Source organism: Oncorhynchus nerka, unplaced genomic scaffold, assembly GCF_034236695.1.
Source record: "Oncorhynchus nerka isolate Pitt River unplaced genomic scaffold, Oner_Uvic_2.0 unplaced_scaffold_1283, whole genome shotgun sequence".
Lineage (NCBI taxonomy): Eukaryota > Metazoa > Chordata > Actinopteri > Salmoniformes > Salmonidae > Oncorhynchus > Oncorhynchus nerka.
The window spans coordinates 72,478-92,500 of NW_027040061.1; the positions used below are offsets into that span (position 1 = coordinate 72,478).

General features: G+C 45.3%; 1 protein-coding gene across 1 annotated transcript in view; it reads right to left on the bottom strand.

Annotated features, from left to right (window-relative positions):
• Nucleotides 1–7,474: 7,474 nt before the first annotated feature.
• Nucleotides 7,475–20,023, bottom strand: part of LOC135568986 (ninjurin-2-like) — a 43,568-nt gene continuing 31,019 nt past the window's right edge. The window contains exons 2-4 of the mRNA XM_065015774.1: nt 19,807–19,940; nt 19,583–19,662; nt 7,475–9,124 (exon numbers count right to left, since the gene is read on the bottom strand). Of these exons, the coding sequence (XP_064871846.1) occupies nt 8,976–9,124; nt 19,583–19,662; nt 19,807–19,940 (363 nt within the window). The 3' untranslated portion in view covers nt 7,475–8,975. The remainder of the gene's footprint in view (nt 9,125–19,582; nt 19,663–19,806; nt 19,941–20,023) is intronic.

The following is a 20,023-nucleotide window of genomic DNA, read 5'->3' on the forward strand; positions in this document are numbered from 1 at the left end:
CAAGTCAGTTAAGAACAAATTCTTATTTACAATGACGGCCTATCCCCAGCCAAACCCTCCCCTAAACCTGGACGACGCTGGGCCAATTGTGCGACGCCCTATGGGACTCTCGATCACGGCCGGTTGTGATACAGCCCGGGATCAAACCAGGGTCTGTAGTGACGCCTCTAGCACTGAGATGCAGGGCCTTAGACCTCTGTGCCACTCGGGATCGAATGAAACTCTACCAGCAGGAAATAGACCCATCAGAGACCCATCCTCCAACAGGTCAGCTGTCTCCCATAACAACCAGATGAAACAGAGAGGTCACTGTTATCAGTCATATCTCTGTAACCAGGGTCCAATGTCCCCACAGGGGGCTGTACCTGCTCCTCTAGTGGGAGGAGGGCTGTGGAGCAGCCTGGCATAAGGCCTTACAGTGGAGCAGCCTGGCATAAGGCCTTACAGTGGAGCAGCCTGGCATAAGGCCTTACAGTGGGGCAGCCTGGCATAAGGCCTTACAGTGGAGCAGCCTGGCATAAGGCCTTACAGTGGAGCAGCCTGGCATAAGGCCTTACAGTGGAGCAGCCTGGCATAAGGCCTTACAGTGGAGCAGCCTGGCATAAGGCCTTACAGTGGAGCAGCCTGGCATAAGGCCTTACAGTGGAGCAGCCTGGCATAAGGCCTTACAGTGGAGCAGCCTGGCATAAGACCTTACAGTGGAGCAGCCTGGCATAAGGCCTTACAGTGGAGCAGCCTGGCATAAGGCCTTACAGTGGAGCAGCCTGGCATAAGGCCTTACAGTGGAGCAGCCTGGCATAAGGCCTTACAGTGGAGCAGCCTGGGATAAGGCCTTACAGTGGAGCAGCCTGGGATAAGGCCTTATAGTGGAGCAGCCTGGGATAAGGCCTTACAGTGGAGCAGCCTGACATAAGGCCTTACAGTGGAGCAGCCTGGCATAAGGCCTTACAGAGGAGCAGCCTGGCATAAGGCCTTACAGTGGGGCAGCCTGGCATAAGGCCTTACAGTGGGGCAGCCTGGCATAAGGCCTTACAGTGGAGCAGCCTGGCATAAGGCCTTACAGTGGAGCAGCCTGGCATAAGGCCTTACAGTGGAGCAGCCTGGCATAAGGCCTTACAGTGGAGCAGCCTGGCATAAGGCCTTACAGTGGGGCAGCCTGGCATAAGGCCTTACAGTGGGGCAGCCTGGCATAAGGCCTTGAATATGGACTGGGGTAGGGTGACATGTTATTTGGGCCTTATCTCCTCTATAGCAGGTGGGCTCTGACACAGACTGTTGGCCCCCTCACAGTGGAGTTAGTACTGAACAACATAACAGTCATTCACTCATTCATTCATTCACTCACTAATCAATTATCAGTCAACTGACTAATCAATGATCAGTCAAAAGGCCAGGACACACAGCATTGTGTAATGGATGACATGTACAATATTGAACATACCCCAGGAAGAGTAGCTGCAGCACGAGCTAATAAACTAAACTAAAATGTTTTTAAAAGTGTATGATCTGAAGGTAACTTCTCTGGTAATTAGCGACTTCATGAAAAATACAGACGGTGCCTACTACCGTTACAAACTAGGCCCACTGTAGCTTGCTGAAAAATACTACCGTTACAAACAAACCGTTACAAACTAGGCCCACTGTAGCTTGCTGAAAAATACTACCGTTACAAACTAGGCCCACTGTAGCTTGCTGAAAAATACTACCGTTACAAACTAGGCCCACTGTAGCTTGCTGAAAAATACTACCGTTCAAAGAATAGTAGCTGATCATTTTAAAAAATACAATGTTATTATTCTGTCAAACTAATGTAGTTAGGGAGCAGCATTATTACTGAGTAGTTATTAGGCTGTTTGAGGTAAACCCAGGCCCAGTGACGCGTGAATAACAAGGGGTCGATGCCAACGTTTAGCCCCAGTCATGAAGCAACCTGTTGCCCGCTGTCTGGAGGATACGAGTAGTCTACTGGATACCGGGAATAGCCCACAAATACCGCCTCCTCTTACATGTACGTCCAAGTCAATCACCGGTGCTTTGGAACAGGCTACAGTCAATTACACAGGGCGTTAACTAACACTTTAGTAGGTCTAATGTTTAGTTCAGATTGGGTATTCTGGAAGGGAGCCGCGCCAGGGTTATTTGACTCCAGTGCTCATGGGAGGAGCTGGGGAAATGCCATTTCAACGGGCGGCAACGTTACACTTTGGAGGTAAATCTCCTATAAACAAGTCATTCCCGTAGGAAAGCGTGTCGTAGATAAAATAAAGAGTCTATCTAATCGGAGCTGTCGTAAATCTTTCTATAGCTTTTGTGTTTACAATAATAACGTCTGGCTACAATGTTGCCGAATAGGCCTGGCGATACATGTTTTATCTACACAGCGTAGCAACAATGTAACAACTTGCAACTTGCTGGACTAGGTTGTTGGCTCCTCCGTAGAGCGGGTGTCGACGTGCTGTGTTGGCCACGCAGCGAGTTGACAGCTCTTTCGTAAGACTGACAAGTCAAAGACAAACCTTCAGTAAGTAAGACAGTCAAATGAATCCTCAACGGCAGTCTAGAAGACCCCGCTCACTACACCGACAAAACAACGCAATGCACTGATTCATACCCGCTGTATTCGGCTATAAAACGGCCTATTCCTCTGAGGGAACACATGAACACATTGAATAGTAGAATACACAACATACCTACATTGTGTTAAACCCCAGTGAAACGAGACACCTCTTTTCCTCAACCGCTAAATACATTTTCCCTCCTATCTCGCGCTGCACAAGAGCCCAACAACTCGAGACAACAACTAAGTAAAGCTGCTGTAATTAGAGTTAATTACAACAGACATGCTGTCAGAACTACCATATAACACACCACACACACTCAACACATGTACATGACTGCTCTTTCCTGAGACACACACTCACGGCAATTAGACTGTCCACTTCTCAGCCCAGTCAGAAGTGGGCTTCAATCTAGAGAATCACTTTTAAAATGTCACCTACCTTCTTCTCATAAATCCGGTTAGTCCAGTTATGTCAATTATCCGTATCCGGCGTCAGATAGAACCGTTATCCGTTGAGGAACCGTTACAACCGATAGAAAATGCCTCTTTTCAGAGCAGTTGATATTTTTCTCCTCTATTGCCAGCACTACCAGTAGATCCCGAGCCAGGGCGCTTCAGTGACGTAAGGATCGGGATGCGCGTTCACGAGAATGGCCTCCCTCCACTCCACCGCCGTACGTGCACGAGTCTTTCAACATCAGACGCTGGCGGGAGGGCGCTATGCTTGAGGTCACGAGAGAAATGAACGGCCTTTCCTCTTTAGCAGAGAGACTTTCACCATAGAACACACTCTATTCTAGACCCTTACTCGTGCAGCTCTTTGATTACTGGCCAGGTATTTCAAACAGAAGAGGGCGCACTTGGGTAAACACTTCCTAACCTCATCACAGATCATGAAAACAGTGTATTGACAAACCCTCTGAAGTTCTAACACTGTTTGGAAACGACAACAAGCGTTTTACTGTAAGTCTAGCCGTTTGTAGTGTGCCCATGACATTGTGTCTCATGTACTTTGAGAGCTATACACAGTATTATGTCTTTTGTTGCCTTCAATTTACTTTTGTGTATGTCTAAGTATGTGTGTGTAGGCCTGTACAGCAATGTGTTCATTGTAATCCACTGTCAATGACAGTTGTGATAATTCCAGCTGTCAGTGTTGACCACCTCCCGTACTGTCCACACACTCCCGTACACGTCCACACACACACACACACACACGTCCACACGTCCACACACGTCCACACACACACACACACACACACACACACACACACCAGTTGTCGCCCACCCAGACGTGGCCCAAGGAATGTGTCTGGTTTGGTCACCTGAGTGGCCATAGACCAAAGCCTTGATCATGTAATGACTTATTTGTCCAGGGTTGGTTAGGTTACTTTATAAATGTAATCTGTTACAGTACAGTTACTAATTACCTGTCCAATGTAATCTGTTACAGCACAGTTACTAATTACCTGTCCAATGTAATCTGTTACAGCACAGTTACTAATTACCTGTCCAATGTAATCTGTTACAGCACAGTTACTAATTACCTGTCCAATGTAATCTGTTACAGCACAGTTACTAATTACCTGTCCAATGTAATCTGTTACAGCACAGTTACTAATTACCTGTCCAATTAATCTGTTACAGCACATTTACTATTTACCTGTCCAATGTAATCTGTTACAGCACAGTTACTAAACCTGTCCTAATTCACTCATGTAATCTGATTACTTTCAGTTACATTTTGATTAGAAGAATACTAATATAATCCATCAATCGCATTTGTCATCACAGTGGTCTCTGATTGGTGGTCATCAGTTGGTGTGTCATCACAGTGGTCTCTGATTGGTGGTCATCAGTTGGTGTGTCATCACAGTGGTCTCTGATTGGTGGTCATCAGTTGGTGTGTCATCACAGTGGTCTCTGATTGGTGGTCATCAGTTGGTGTGTCATCACAGTGGTCTCTGATTGGTGGTCATCAGTTGGTGTGTCATCACAGTGGTCTCTGATTGGTGGTCATCAGTTGGTGTGTCATCACAGTGGTCTCTGACTTTGTGGTCATCAGTTGGTGTGTCATCACAGTGGTCTCTGATTGGTGGTCATCAGTTGGTGTGTCATCACAGTGGTCTCTGATTGGTGGTCAGACTTGCTCAGGTGGAATAAAGTGGTCTCTGACAGTCAAAAATGTGATTGTCCTGTGTTTTATATACATCAAATGTACAAAACATTGGAACACCTTCCTAATATTGAGTTGCACCCCATTTTGCCGAGAGGGTTGGTGTGTCATCACAGAGATGTGGGTTCTCTGATTTGTTGGTCCAGTTGGCTGGCTGTCCTTTGGGTGGTGTCATCACAGTGGAAACTCTCTGATACCCTGTTCAAAGGTCTATTACATTCTGAATGGTCATCACAATCCATGTCTCTGTCTCAATGTGGTCAAATCATTATTTGGTGTCTCTTCTCAGTCATCTACACTGATTGTGTGGATTTAACAGGTGACATCAATAAGGGATCATCTCTTTCACCTGGTCAGTCTATGTCATGGAAAGAGCAGGTGTTCCTATTGTTTTGTCCCCTCAGTGTATATTTCCTCACTATGAGGTTGGAATAATACTGTGTGGTGAAAATGGTGATTATGCTCCTTTTAATATAAGAGCTGTTAAAAAGACCGCCTGAAATTTCAGCCTGTTTTGGTGGGATGGAGTTTTGCCCTGCCTGGTGAAATCACCATCTGGTTAGTTAGTTAATGACCAATAAGAAAGAGCGTTCCAAATGCTCTGCCAATAACAGCTAGTTTTCAGTTTTCCTTCCCAACTCAGACCAATAGAAATTGTTCAGTTGGCTGAAGCTTTTTTGGGTTTTTGACCATTTTCTTGAAATCACAATAAGGCACTTAAAATTGTTGTTAGAAATGATTTGATATTGAGATAAAAACCCATTTGACCTTTAAACTTGCCCTTTTGTTCTTAACGGAATGTCACTAGGAAACATTCTAATGGATTTTTTTGCAAAACATCCTTAAAAAAAAAAAAAATAATCCAAAAGTAATCATCTCGTTTTACCCTGTAATCTGAATACAGTGTTTTTCCTAAAATCTGTAATCTGAATACAGTGTTTTTCCTAAAGTATCTGTAATCTGAATACAGTGTTTTTCCTAAAGATCTGTATTCTGAATACAGTGTTTTTCCTAAAGTATCTGTAATCTGAATACAGTGTTTTTCATGGAAAGAGAAGTGAATACAGTGTTTTTGCTGGTATCTGAATACAGTGTTTTTCCTAAAGTATCTGTAATCTGAATCAGTGTATATTTCTGAATACAGTGTTGGAATAAAGTATCTGTGAGGTGAAAAGTGTTTTTCCTAAAGTATCTTTAATATGAAGAGCTGTTTTTCCTAAAGTATCTGTAATCTGAATTTCAGTTTTTCCTGTTTTGGTGGGATACAGTTTTGCCCTAAAGTATCTGAAATCTGAACCAGTGTTTTTCTGGTGAATACAGTTAGTATCTGTAATCTGAATACAGTGTTTTACCTAAAGTATCTGTAATCTGAAAGAGTGTTTTCCTAAAGTATCTGTAATCTGAATACAGTGTTTTTCCTAAAGTATCTGTAATCTGAATACAGTGTTTTTCCTAACTGCCAATATCTGTATTCTTACAGTGTTTTTCCTAAAGTATCTGTATTCTGAATACAGTGTTTTTCCTAAAGTATCTGTAATCTGAATACAGTGTTTTGTTTATTTTGTAATCTGAATACATTTTAATCTGAATACAGTGTTTTTCCTAAAGTATCTGTAATCTGAATACAGTGTTTTTCCTAAAGTATCTGTTAGAAATACAGTGTTTTGAGATCTGTAATCTGAAACAGTGTTTTTGTATCTGTAATCTGAATACAGTGTTTTTCCTTTTGTGAATACAGTGTTTTTTAAGAATGTAATCTGAATACAGTGTTTTTCCTAAAGTATCTGTAATCTGAATACAGTGTTTTTCCTAAAAAAAGTATCTGTAATCTGAATACAGTGTTTTCCTAAAGTATCTGTAATCTGAATACAGTGTTTTTCCTAAAGTATCTGTAATCTGAATACAGTGTTTTTCCTAAAGTATCTGTAATCTGAATACAGTGTTTTTCCTAAAGTATCTGTAATCTGAATACAGTGTTTTTCCTAAAGTATCTGTAATCTGAATACAGTGTTTTTCCTAAAGTATCTGTAATCTGAATACAGTGTTTTTCCTAAAGTATCTGTAATCTGAATACAGTGTTTTTCCTAAAGTATCTGTAATCTGAATACAGTGTTTTTCCTAAAGTATCTGTAATCTGAATACAGTGTTTTTCCTAAAGTATCTGTAATCTGAATACAGTGTTTTTCCTAAAGTATCTGTAATCTGAATACAGTGTTTTTCCTAAAGTATCTGTAATCTGAATACAGTGTTTTTCCTAAAGTATCTGTAATCTGAATACAGTGTTTTTCCTAAAGTATCTGTAATCTGAATACAGTGTTTTTCCTAAAGTATCTGTAATCTGAATACAGTGTTTTTCCTAAAGTATCTGTAATCTGAATACAGTGTTTTTCCTAAAGTATCTGTAATCTGAATACAGTGTTTTTCCTAAAGTATCTGTAATCTGAATACAGTGTTTTTCCTAAAGTATCTGTAATCTGAATACAGTGTTTTTCCTAAAGTATCTGTATTCTGAATACAGTGTTTTTCCTAAAGTATCTGTAATCTGAATACAGTGTTTTTGCTGGTAACAGAAGTGATTACAGTTACAGTTTTTTGTTGTAATCAGATTACATGTAACTGATGTCATCATTTAATCCCCAGCCGTATTACTTATCCTTAATAAACACATGTATTCAGTATCACGTGTCTCAGCCCTCACTTAACAGAACATTTGACCAAGACAAGGTTGTTGTATGGAGTTTATTGCATTAGAGACACACTTTGGACACAGTGAGTATCATTCTTTTATTAGTAAAATAAAGACCACTAGTAGTCACTGTTTTCCCTTATATTATCTGAAGACCCTATGGTCTGTAGCCATTCTTGGAAATCCCAGACCAAGGACATGCTTGAACATTGTTAAATTGTGGGAGGCAACCCGTTTGTCTAGAGAGACTAATCTGTAGCCCAAACACTTGTCTTTAATTTGATTTCTGAGCCATACACATTAGAATAAGACAATTCTACTTTTTTGACATTTAAATGATTAATGTCTTTCTTTTAAAAATCTCTTCTGATAATTTTTTTTACAATAGAAACAATAGTGAACAATAGTAAACAATAGAAAACCCGTATTGCCGCGTTTTGAAAGATATATCGCTGAAGTATATCACTCTAGGTTGTGGGGTACAGGTCAGTCTACTGTCTAGGTTGTGGGGTACAGGTCAGTCTACTGTCTAGGTTTTGGGGTACAGGTCAGTCTACTGTCTAGGTTGTGGGGTACAGGTCAGTCTACTGTCTAGGTTGTGGGGTACAGGTCAGTCTACTGTCTAGGTTTTGGGGTACAGGTCAGTCTACTGTCTAGGTTGTGGGGTACAGGTCAGTCTACTGTCTAGGTTGTGGGGTACAGGTCAGTCTACTGTCTAGGTTTTGGGGTACAGGTCAGTCTTCTGTCTAGGTTGTGGGGTACAGGTCAGTCTACTGTCTAGGTTGTGGGGTACAGGTCAGTCTACTGTCTAGGTTTTGGGGTACAGGTCAGTCTACTGTCTAGGTTGTGGGGTACAGGTCAGTCTACTGTCTAGGTTTTAGGGTACAGGTCAGTCTACTGTCTAGGTTTTGGGTTACAGGTCAGTCTACTGTCTAGGTTGTGGGGTACAGGTCAGTCTACTGTCTAGGTTTTGGGGTACAGGTCAGTCTACTGTCTAGATTTTGGGGTACAGGTCAGTCTACTGTCTAGGTTGTGGGGTACAGGTCAGTCTACTGTCTAGGTTTTGGGGTACAGGTCAGTCTACTGTCTAGGTTGTGGGGTACAGGTCAGTCTACTGTCTAGGTTGTGGGGTACAGGTCAGTCTACTGTCTAGGTTTTGGGGTACAGGTCAGTCTACTGTCTAGGTTGTGGGGTACAGGTCAGTCTACTGTCTAGGTTGTGGGGTACAGGTCAGTCTACTGTCTAGGTTGTGGGGGTACAGGTCAGTCTACTGTCTAGGTTTTGGGGTACAGGTCAGTCTACTGTCTAGGTTGTGGGGTACAGGTCAGTCTACTGTCTAGGTTTTGGGGTACAGGCCAGTCTTCTGTCTAGGTTTTGGGGTACAGGCCAGTCTACTGTCTAGGTTTTGGGGTACAGGTCAGTCTTCTGTCTAGGTTGTGGGTTACAGGCCAGTCTTCAGTCTAGGTTTTGGGGTACAGGCCAGTCTTCTGTCTAGGTTTTAGGGTACAGGCCAGTCTTCTGTCTAGGTTGTGGGTTACAGGCCAGTCTTCAGTCTAGGTTTTGGGGTACAGGCCAGTCTTCTGCACTCCAAATGCGGTGATGAAGATGTTGATGATGGCGGTGATGAAGACGAGGCCGGTGGCCACGTTGTTCATGATGTCCAGCTTCCTCTGGTTGGCCACGTTGTTCAGGTCCTTACGTGCTGGAACACACAGAGACCAACAGTGTTGTAACTGAGGTGAGGCCTGATGCCATACAGTAGTGGTTTGTGGGTAATATCACAGAGGAAGCCAAGCCCGGTAAACAAGAAATATTATAACCTGTTGTGACATTGTGTTGTTTGCTCTATAACCCATTCGTTCATACGCCACCGTGATGTGCAATAATATACAACAACAACACAAACAGTCACACAGTGGAGGAATAAATTCAACTACACAAACATTTGTTTCATCACAAAACCGGAGAGAAACATCTGTCAGGTGAAGTCCACAAAGCAAATATTACATGTAACAAACAGTCATATGACCTGCAGCGTGGTCAAGCAAGTTAATGTTTTACAGTTTACTAAACAACTACTGAGTTACCTCCAGTCAGCTACAGACAACTGATTTAGAACTACAGAGTTACCTCCAGTCAGCTACAGACAACTGGTTTAGAACTACAGAGTTACCTCCAGTCAGCTACAGACAACTGATTTAGAACTACAGAGTTACTTCCAGTCAGCTACAGACAACTGGTTTAGAACTACAGAGTTACCTCCAGTCAGCTACAGACAACTGGTTTAGAACTACAGAGTTACCTCCAGTCAGCTACAGACAACTGGTTTAGAACTACAGAGTTACCTCCAGTCAGCTACAGACAACTGGTTTAGAACTACAGAGTTACCTCCAGTCAGCTACAGACAACTGATTTAGAACTACAGAGTTACCTCCAGTCAGCTACAGACAACTGGTTTAGAACTACAGAGTTACATCCAGTCAGCTACAGACAACTGGTTTAGAACTACAGAGTTACCTCCAGTCAGCTACAGACAGACAACTGTTTTAGAACTACAGAGTTACCTCCAGTCAGCTACAGACAACTGGTTTAGAACTACAGAGTTACCTCCAGTCAGCTACAGACAACTGGTTTAGAACTACAGAGTTACCTCCAGTCAGCTACAGACAACTGATTTAGAACTACAGAGTTACATCCAGTCAGCTACAGACAACTGATTTAGAACTACAGAGTTACCTCCAGTCAGCTACAGACAACTGGTTTAGAACTACAGAGTTACCTCCAGTCAGCTACAGACAACTGATTTAGAACTACAGAGTTACCTCCAGTCAGCTACAGACAACTGGTTTAGAACTACAGAGTTACATCCAGTCAGCTACAGACAGACAACTGGTTTAGAACTACAGAGTTACATCCAGTCAGCTACAGACAACTGGTTTAGAACTACAGAGTTACCTCCAGTCAGCTACAGACAACTGATTTAGAACTACAGAGTTACCTCCAGTCAGCTACAGACAACTGGTTTAGAACTACAGAGTTACCTCCAGTCAGCTACAGACAACTGGTTTAGAACTACAGAGTTACCTCCAGTCAGCTACAGACAACTGATTTAGAACTACAGAGTTACCTCCAGTCAGCTACAGACAGACAACTGGTTTAGAACTACAGAGTTACCTCCAGTCAGCTACAGACAACTGATTTAGAACTACAGAGTTACATCCAGTCAGCTACAGACAGACAACTGGTTTAGAACTACAGAGTTACATCCAGTCAGCTACAGACAACTGGTTTAGAACTACAGAGTTACCTCCAGTCAGCTACAGACAACTGGTTTAGAACTACAGAGTTACCTCCAGTCAGCTACAGACAACTGGTTTAGAACTACAGAGTTACCTCCAGTCAGCTACAGACAACTGGTTTAGAACTACAGAGTTACCTCCAGTCAGCTACAGACAACTGATTTAGAACTACAGAGTTACCTCCAGTCAGCTACAGACAACTGGTTTAGAACTACAGAGTTACATCCAGTCAGCTACAGACAACTGGTTTAGAACTACAGAGTTACCTCCAGTCAGCTACAGACAACTGGTTTAGAACTACAGAGTTACCTCCAGTCAGCTACAGACAGACAACTGATTTAGAACTACAGAGTTACCTCCAGTCAGCTACAGACAACTGGTTTAGAACTACAGAGTTACCTCCAGTCAGCTACAGACAACTGATTTAGAACTACAGAGTTACCTCCAGTCAGCTACAGACAACTGATTTAGAACTACAGAGTTACCTCCAGTCAGCTACAGACAACTGGTTTAGAACTACAGAGTTACCTCCAGTCAGCTACAGACAACTGGTTTAGAACTACAGAGTTACCTCCAGTCAGCTACAGACAACTGGTTTAGAACTACAGAGTTACCTCCAGTCAGCTACAGACAACTGGTTTAGAACTACAGAGTTACCTCCAGTCAGCTACAGACAACTGATTTAGAACTACAGAGTTACCTCCAGTCAGCTACAGACAACTGGTTTAGAACTACTGAGTTACCTCCAGTCAGCTACAGACAACTGGTTTAGAACTACAGAGTTACCTCCAGTCAGCTACAGACAACTGGTTTAGAACTACAGAGTTACATCCAGTCAGCTACAGACAGACAACTGGTTTAGAACTACAGAGTTACCTCCAGTCAGCTACAGACAGACAACTGGTTTAGAACTACAGAGTTACCTCCAGTCAGCTACAGACAACTGGAGCCCTGCCTCCGCTATTCCAGCTACATTTCAACATTTCAACATTTAAACATCATCAAATCAACAATAACAATATATGCTTAGTTTAATACACTGAAAACAACCTTAAAGCTACTATTTAGTCCAATCAATGTAGCTACATATCATGTGGCTGTCCATGGTTACTGATATGTGTGTGTGCGTGTGTGTGTGTGTGTGTGTATGTGTGCGTGCGCGTGTGTGTGTGCGTGTGCGTGTGTGTGCCCTTGCATACGTATTACATTTACATTTTACATTTAAGTCATTTAGCAGACGCTCTTATCCAGAGCGACTTACAAATTGGTGCGTTCACCTTAAGACATCCAGTGGAACAGCCACTTTACAATAGTGCATCTAAATATTTTAAGGGGGGTGAGAAGGATTACTTTATCCTATCCTAGGTATTCCTGAAAGAGGTGGGGTTTCAGGTGTCTCCGGAAGGTGGTGATTGACTCCGCTGTCCTGGCGTCGTGAGGGAGTTTGTTCCACCATTGGGGGGCCAGAGCAGCGAACAGTTTTGACTGGGCTGCGCAGGAACTGTACTTCCTCAGTGGTAGGGAGGCGAGCAGGCCAGAGGTGGATGAACGCAGTGCCCTTGTTTGGGTGTAGGGCCTGATCAGAGCCTGGAGGTAGTGAGGTGCCGTTCCCCTCACTGGAAGCTCCGGAGAGCAGGTTGCACCATGGTCTTGTAATCCAGCGGGAGGATGCCTGGATTAGGACCTGCGCCGCTTCCTGTGTGAGGCAACTGGAAGCCAGTGGAGAAGGTTTTTTACGGCCCCTGGGATGATCTTGGAGGAGCGGGGGTGACATTTCCCACAATGAGAGAACTTGGGAAGGTTGTAAAATTAACACCCCAAAAATGGCAAACGGAAGGTGGCTGAGCGGGGTTTCAAACAAGGTTCTGGATGAAAAGTTGTGGAGAAAGTGTGGCGGGGTTTAATGGCACAGGCAGGGAGCCCAGCCAACAGCGAGATTTTTGCAGTAATCCAGACGGGAGATGACAAGTGCCTGGATTAGGACCTGCGCCGCTTCCTGTGTGAGGCAGGGTCGTACTCTGCGGATGTTGTAGAGCATGAACCTGAACACAGGAACGGGCCACCGCCTTGATGTTACAGGAATACTACTTGATGTTCCCATGAACGACAGGGTGTTGTCCAGGATCACGCCAAGGTTCTTAGCGCTCTGGGACGAGGACACAATGGAGTTGTCAACCGTGATGGCGAGATCATGGAACGGGCAGTCCTTCCCCGGGAGGAAGAGCAGCTCCGTCTTTTGCCGAGGTTCAGCTTGAGGTGATGATCCGTCATCCACACTGATATGTCTGCCAGACATGCAGAGATGCGATTCGCCACCTGGTCGCCAGAAGGGGGAAAGGAGAAGATTAAGGTTTTGTGTGGTTCACTAGACGTCTGCATTTAGCAATGATAGGAGAGACCATGTGAGGTTATGACAGAGCCAAGTGACTTGGTGTATAGCGAGAATAGGAGAGGGCCTAGAACAGAGCGTCCTGGGGGACACCAGTGGTGAGAGCACGTGGTGAGGAGACGGATTCTCGCCACGCCACCTGGTAGGAGCGACCTGTCAGGTAGGACGACAATCCAAGCGTGGGCCGCGCCTGAGATGCCCAACTCGGAGAGGGTGGAGAGGAGGATCTGATGGTTCACAGTATCGAAGGCAGCCGATAGGTCTAGAAGGATGAGAGCAGAGGAGAGAGAGTTAGCTTTAGCAGTGCGGAGCGCCTCCGTGATACAGAGAAGAGCAGTCTCAGTTGAATGACTAGTCTTGAAACCTGACTGATTTGGATCAAGAAGGTCATTCTGAGAGAGATAGCGGGAGAGCTGGCCAAGGACGGCACGTTCAAGAGTTTTGGAGAGAAAAGAAAGAAGGGATACTGGTCTGTAGTTGTTGACATCGGAGGGATCGAGTGTAGGTTTTTTCAGAAGGGGTGCAACTCTCGCTCTCTTGAAGACGGGAGGGACGTAGCCAGCGGTCAGGGATGAGTTGATGAGCGAGGTGAGGTAAGGGAGAAGGTCACCGGAGATGGTCTGGAGAAGAGAGGAGGGGATAGGGTCAAGCGGGCAGGTTGTTGGGCGGCCGGCCGTCACAAGACGCGAGATGTCATCTGGAGAGAGAGGGAGAAAGAGGTCAGAGCACAGGGTAGGGCAGTGTGAGCAGAACCAGCGGTGTCGTTTGACTTAGCAAACGAGGATCGGATGTCGTCGACCTTCTTTTCAAAATGGTTGACGAAGTCATCTGCAGAGAGGGAGGAGGGGGGGGGAGGGGGAGGAGGATCCAAGAGGGAGGAGAAGGTGGCAAAGAGCTTCCTAGGGTTAGAGGCAGATGCTTGGAATTTAGAGTGGTAGAAAGTGGCTTTAGCAGCAGAGACAGAGGAGGAAAATGTAGAGAGGAGGGAGTGAAAGGATGCCAGGTCCGCAGGGAGGCGAGTTTTCCTCCATTTCCGCTCGGCTGCCCGGAGCCCTGTTCTGTGAGCTCGCAATGAGTCGTCGAGCCACGGAGCGGGAGGGGAGGACCGAGCCGGCCTGGAGGATAGGGGACATAGAGAGTCAAAGGATGCAGAAAGGGAGGAGAGGAGGGTTGAGGAGGCAGAATCAGGAGATAGGTTGGAGAAGGTTTGAGCAGAGGGAAGAGATGATAGGATGGAAGAGGAGAGAGTAGCGGGGAGAGAGAGCGAAGGTTGGGACGGCGCGATACCATCCGAGTAGGGGCAGTGTGGGAAGTGTTGGATGAGAGCGAGAGGGAAAAGGATACAAGGTAGTGGTCGGAGACTTGGAGGGGAGTTGCAATGAGGTTAGTGGAGGAACAGCATCTAGTAAAGATGAGGTCAAGCGTATTGCCTGCCTTGTGAGTAGGGGGAAGGTGAGAGGGTGAGGTCAAAAGAGGAGAGGAGTGGAAAGAAGGAGGCAGAGAGGAATGAGTCAAAGGTAGACGTGGGGAGGTTAAAGTCGCCCAGAACTGTGAGAGGTGAGCCGTCCTCAGGAAAGGAGCTTATCAAGGCATCAAGCTCATTGATGAACTCTCCGAGGGAACCTGGAGGGCGATAAATGATAAGGATGTTAAGCTTGAAAGGGCTGGTAACTGTGACAGCATGGAATTCAAAGGAGGCGATAGACAGATGGGTAAGGGGAGAAAGAGAGAATGACCACTTGGGAGAGATGAGGATCCCGGTGCCACCACCCCGCTGACCAGAAGCTCTCGGGGTGTGCGAGAGCACGTGGGCGGACGAAGAGAGAGCAGTAGGAGTAGCGGTGTTGTCTGTGGTGATCCATGTTTCCGTCAGAGCCAAGAAGTCGAGGGACTGGAGGGAGGCATAGGCTGAGATGAACTCTGCCTTGTTGGCCGCAGATCGGCAGTTCCAGAGGCTACCGGAGACCTGGAACTCCACGTGGGTCGTGCGCGCTGGTACCACCAGATTATGGTGGCCGCGGCCATGCAGTGTGGAGCGTTTGTATGGTCTGTGCAGAGAGGAGAGAACAGGGATAGACAGACACATAGTTGACAGGCTAGAGAAGAGGCTACGCTAATGCAGAGGAGATTGGAATGACAAGTGGACTACACGTCTCGAATGTTCAGAAAGTTAAGCTTACGTAGCAAGAATCTAATTGACTAAAATGATTAAAATGATACAGTACTGCTGAGGTAGGCTAGCTGCGTTGTTGACACTACCCTAATCAAGTCGTTCCGTTGAGTGTGAAGTTTCTACAATGCTGCTTTTCGGGGGCTAGCTGGCTAGCTAGCAGTGTTGGTTACGTTACGTTGCGTTACGAGAACGACAATAGCTGGCTAGCTAACCTAGAAAATCGCTCTAGACTACACAATTATCTTTGAAACAAAGACGGCTATGTAGCTAGCTACGATCAAACAAATCACACCGTTGGGACTGTAATGAAATGAAATGAAAATGTGATACTACCTGTGGAGCGAAGCGGAATGCGACCGGAATGCGAAAGTTCTATTCAGTAGACGTTGGCTGGCTATTGGCTAGCTAGGAGTGTCTCCTACGTTAAGGACGACAAAATAGCTAGCTAGCTAACCTCGGTAAATTAAGATAATCACTCTAAGACTACACACTCTAACTACACAATTATCTTGGATACGAAGACAGCAAAGACAACTATGTAGCTAGCTAATACTACACTAATCAAGTCGTTCAGTTGAGTGTGATAGTTACTACAGTGCTACGGTAGCCGGTGAACGTATGCTAGCTGGCTAGCTGCTAGGCAGATAGGAGGACGACGAAATACGATAATAACGCAATTATCACTCTAAGACTCCACACTCTAAACTACACAATTATCTTGGATACGAAGACAGCAAAGACAACTATGTAGCTAGCTAACACTACACTAATCAAGTCGTTCAGTTGAGTGTGATAGTTACTACAGTGCTACGGTAGACGGTGAACGTGTTGGGCAGATAGGAGACGACGAAATACGATAATTACGCAATTATCTTTGATACAACGACGACTATGTAGCTAGCTAAGAAGAAATTGCTAAGATTAGACAAATCAGACCGTTGTACTATAATGAAATGTAATGAAATGTAATGAAAAAGTTATACAACCTGCAGACCGAAGCGCGGATGCGACCGGCTCGCTCCAACCCGGAAGTAGATCACGTATGCAAGTAATTCTTTATTTTTTGACCCTACTTGTGGACTAGTTGAATACCTACGCCTTCCTCCTCTCTTTCATGTTGGCTAAATGGTCCATGGCTCTGTACACTTTTAGTTTTAGTTTTCACAGGCTAACTAGCTAAAATGCTTGCTAGCCTAACTTCCTCACATGGGGTAGTTATGAACCAGCTAAGTTAGCTAGCTAGTTATGAACCAGCTAAGTTAGCTAGCTAGTCATGAACCAGCTAAGTTAGCTAGCTAGTTATGAATCAGCAAAGTTAGCTAGTTAACGTGATTCTACTAGACTACATCCAGGCAACATATTGAACTTCAATCGTCTCCAGCCAGTGGCAGCAGCTACTCGTCAGCAGCTACTCTTCAGCAGCTACTCTTCAGCAGCTACTCTTCAGCAGCTACTCTTCAGCAGCTACTCTTCAGCAGATACTCTTCAGCAGCTACTCTTCAGCAGATACTCTTCAGCAGCTACTCTTCAGCAGCTACTCTTCAGCAGATACTCTTCAGCAGATACTCTTCAGCAGATATGCTTCAGCAGCTACTCTTCAGCAGCTACTCTTCAGCAGCTACTCTTCAGCAGATACTCTTCAGCAGATACTCATCAGCAGCTACTCTTCAGCAGCTACTCTTCCTGGGGTCCGGATATATGCATTTATGGTTTGATCAGAATCGCAATCATAATCATTGGCCTGTACAGAGAATTAAGTCAAAACCAGAAGTCCAAATCCCCATCTCCATCTATATGTTAGGAAAGGGCTGATTTAGCAGCTGGCCAGTGCAGGACATCAACACAAACAGACCAGAAACAGACACGTTTTTCTGACAATGATGACATCTTGCATAGGATGTGATTTGATTGGTGTGAAGCTAAATCCAAACTGTCCTCCCGTGGGGGGAGTTTTGCTGCGCCAGGACAATACATTGTTTAGCTCATCTCAACACTGAGGTCATTAAAGATCCCATGGCACTTATCGTAAGAGTAGGGGTGTTAACCCCGGTGTCCTGGCTAAATTCCCAATCTGGCCCTCAAGCCATCACGGTCACCTAATAATCCCCAGTTTACAATTGGCTCATTCATTCCCCTCCTCTCCCCTGTAACTATTCCCCAGGTTGTTGCTGCAAATGAGAACGTGTTCTCAGTCAACTTACCTGGTAAAATACCAGATAAATAAATAATAAATAAAATGCTGATTGGCAAATTATTTTTATTTATTTTTTATCAAGGGAGGCGAAACGGTTGATGGCATCAATCAATGAAATGCTACAGTGGCAACATGTTGTAATGTTTAGTTCCAGACAGCATCAGATACATGGGCTACACACACTGAGACAGAGGGGGCGCTGTTTCCCTGTTCAGACAGCATCAGATACATGGGCTACACACACTGAGACAGAGGGGGCGCTGTTTCCCTGTTCAGACAGCATCAGATACATGGGCTACACACACTGAGACAGAGGGGCGCTGTTTCCCTGTTCAGACAGCATCAGATACATGGGCTACACACACTGAGACAGAGGGGGCGCTGTTTCCCTGTTCAGACAGCATCAGATACATGGGCTACACACACTGAGACAGAGGGGGCGCTGTTTCCCTGTTCAGACAGCATCAGATACATGGGCTACACACACTGAGACAGAGGGGGCGCTGTTTCCCTCGATCCATCAGATACATGGGCTACACACACTGAGACAGTGGGGGCGCTGTTTCCCTGTTCAGACAGCATCAGATACATGGGCTACACACACTGAGACAGAGGGGGCGCTGTTTCCCTGTTCAGACAGCATCAGATACATGGGCTACACACACTGAGACAGAGGGGGCGCTGTTTCCCTGTTCAGACAGCATCAGATACATGGGCTACACACACTGAGACAGAGGGGCGCTGTTTCCCTCGATCCATCAGATACATGGGCTACACACACTGAGACAGAGGGGGCGCTGTTTCCCTCGATCCATCAGATACATGGGCTACACACACTGAGACAGAGGGGCGCTGTTTCCCTCGATCGGATGATTTCTCTGCCGAGATTCAGACACTTGAGAATTGACGGAGAAGTATGAAAACTTCATTGACAACTCCATTGTGTCCTCCTCCCAGAGCGCTAAGAACCTTGGCGTGATCCTGGACAACACCCTGTCGTTCTCAACTAACATCAAGGCGGTGGCCCGTTCTTGTAGGTTCATGCTCTACAACATCCGCAGAGTACGACCCTGCCTCACACAGGAAGCAGCGCAGGTCCTAATCCAGGCACTTGTCATCTCCCGTCTGGATTACTGCAACTCGCTGTTGGCTGGGCTCCCTGCCTGTGCCATTAAACCCCTACAACTCATCCAGAACGCCGCAGCCCGTCTGGTGTTCAACCTTCCCAAGTTCTCAAAACTGTTCGCTGCTCTGACCCCCCAATGGTGGAACAAACTCCCTCACGACGCCAGGACAGGGGAGTCAATCACCACCTTCCGGAGACACATGAAACCCCACCTCTTTCAGGAATACCTAGGATAGGATAAAGTAATCCTTCTCACCCCCCCCCTTAAAAGATTTAGATGCACTATTGTAAAGTGGCTGTTCCACTGGATGTCTTAAGGTGAACGCACCAATTTGTAAGTCGCTCTGGATAAGAGCGTCTGCTAAATGACTTAAATGTAAATGTAAATGTAAAACACAGGTCAAATATTTGGGGAAGCCTGTTGGTCAAATATTTGGGGAAGCCTGTTGGTCAAATATTTGGGGAAGCCTGTTGGTCAAATATTTGGGGAAGCCTGTTGGTCAAATATTTGGGGAAGCCTGTTGGTCAAATATATGGGGAAGCCTGTTGGTCAAATATTTGGGGAAGCCTGTTGGTCAAATATTTGGGGAAGCCTGTTGGTCAAATATTTGGGAAGCCTGTTGGTCAAATATATGGGGAAGCCTGTTGGTCAAATATTTGGGGAAGCCTGTTGGTCAAATATATGGGGAAGCCTGTTGGTCAAATATTTGGGGAAGCCTGTTGGTCAAATATATGGGGAAGCCTGTTGGTCAAATATTTGGGGAAGCCTGTTGGTCAAATATATGGGGAAGCCTGTTGGTCAAATATTTGGGGAAGCCTGTCTTCCTTTGGTCTACATAAATACACTCCACTGATGCTACAAGCGGTTTATAACTTTAGGGACTAAGATGATTGTTTAAAGGTCAGTAATGAACAGTTTACAACACATTGGTTGAACACACCTTTTTACTGTAATGACACTTGACAATTCCAGACTCACCCATGGCGACAAACAGCACCCCAGCCAGCACCTGGAAGAGCAGCGACGACCCGATGAGGACCAGGACGGTGACGTAGTACCTGTAACGACGTATCATCTCTTAGACTCATCCTGCCTGGTGGCCAAAACCACACGACTACAATGGAAATACAGTGAGTCAGGAATCTTTATTGTTACAATTATTTTACACACAAATATCCACTTGTGTTTTAAATGATCAATACCTGAAGTCTGGCCCCTGCTCCAGGACGGCCTTCAGCTGGGCAGCGTTGGCCATCAGCAGGGCCACGTCTAACATGCTCCCTGCCACCGTCTTCTTAGTGGCATAGTGGTTCATATTCAGACTGGTGTTACCACCCTGAGAGAGAGAGAGAGAGAGAGAGAGAGAGGGAGAGGGAGAGGGAGAGGGAGAGGGAGGGAGAGAGAGAGAGAGGGAGGGAG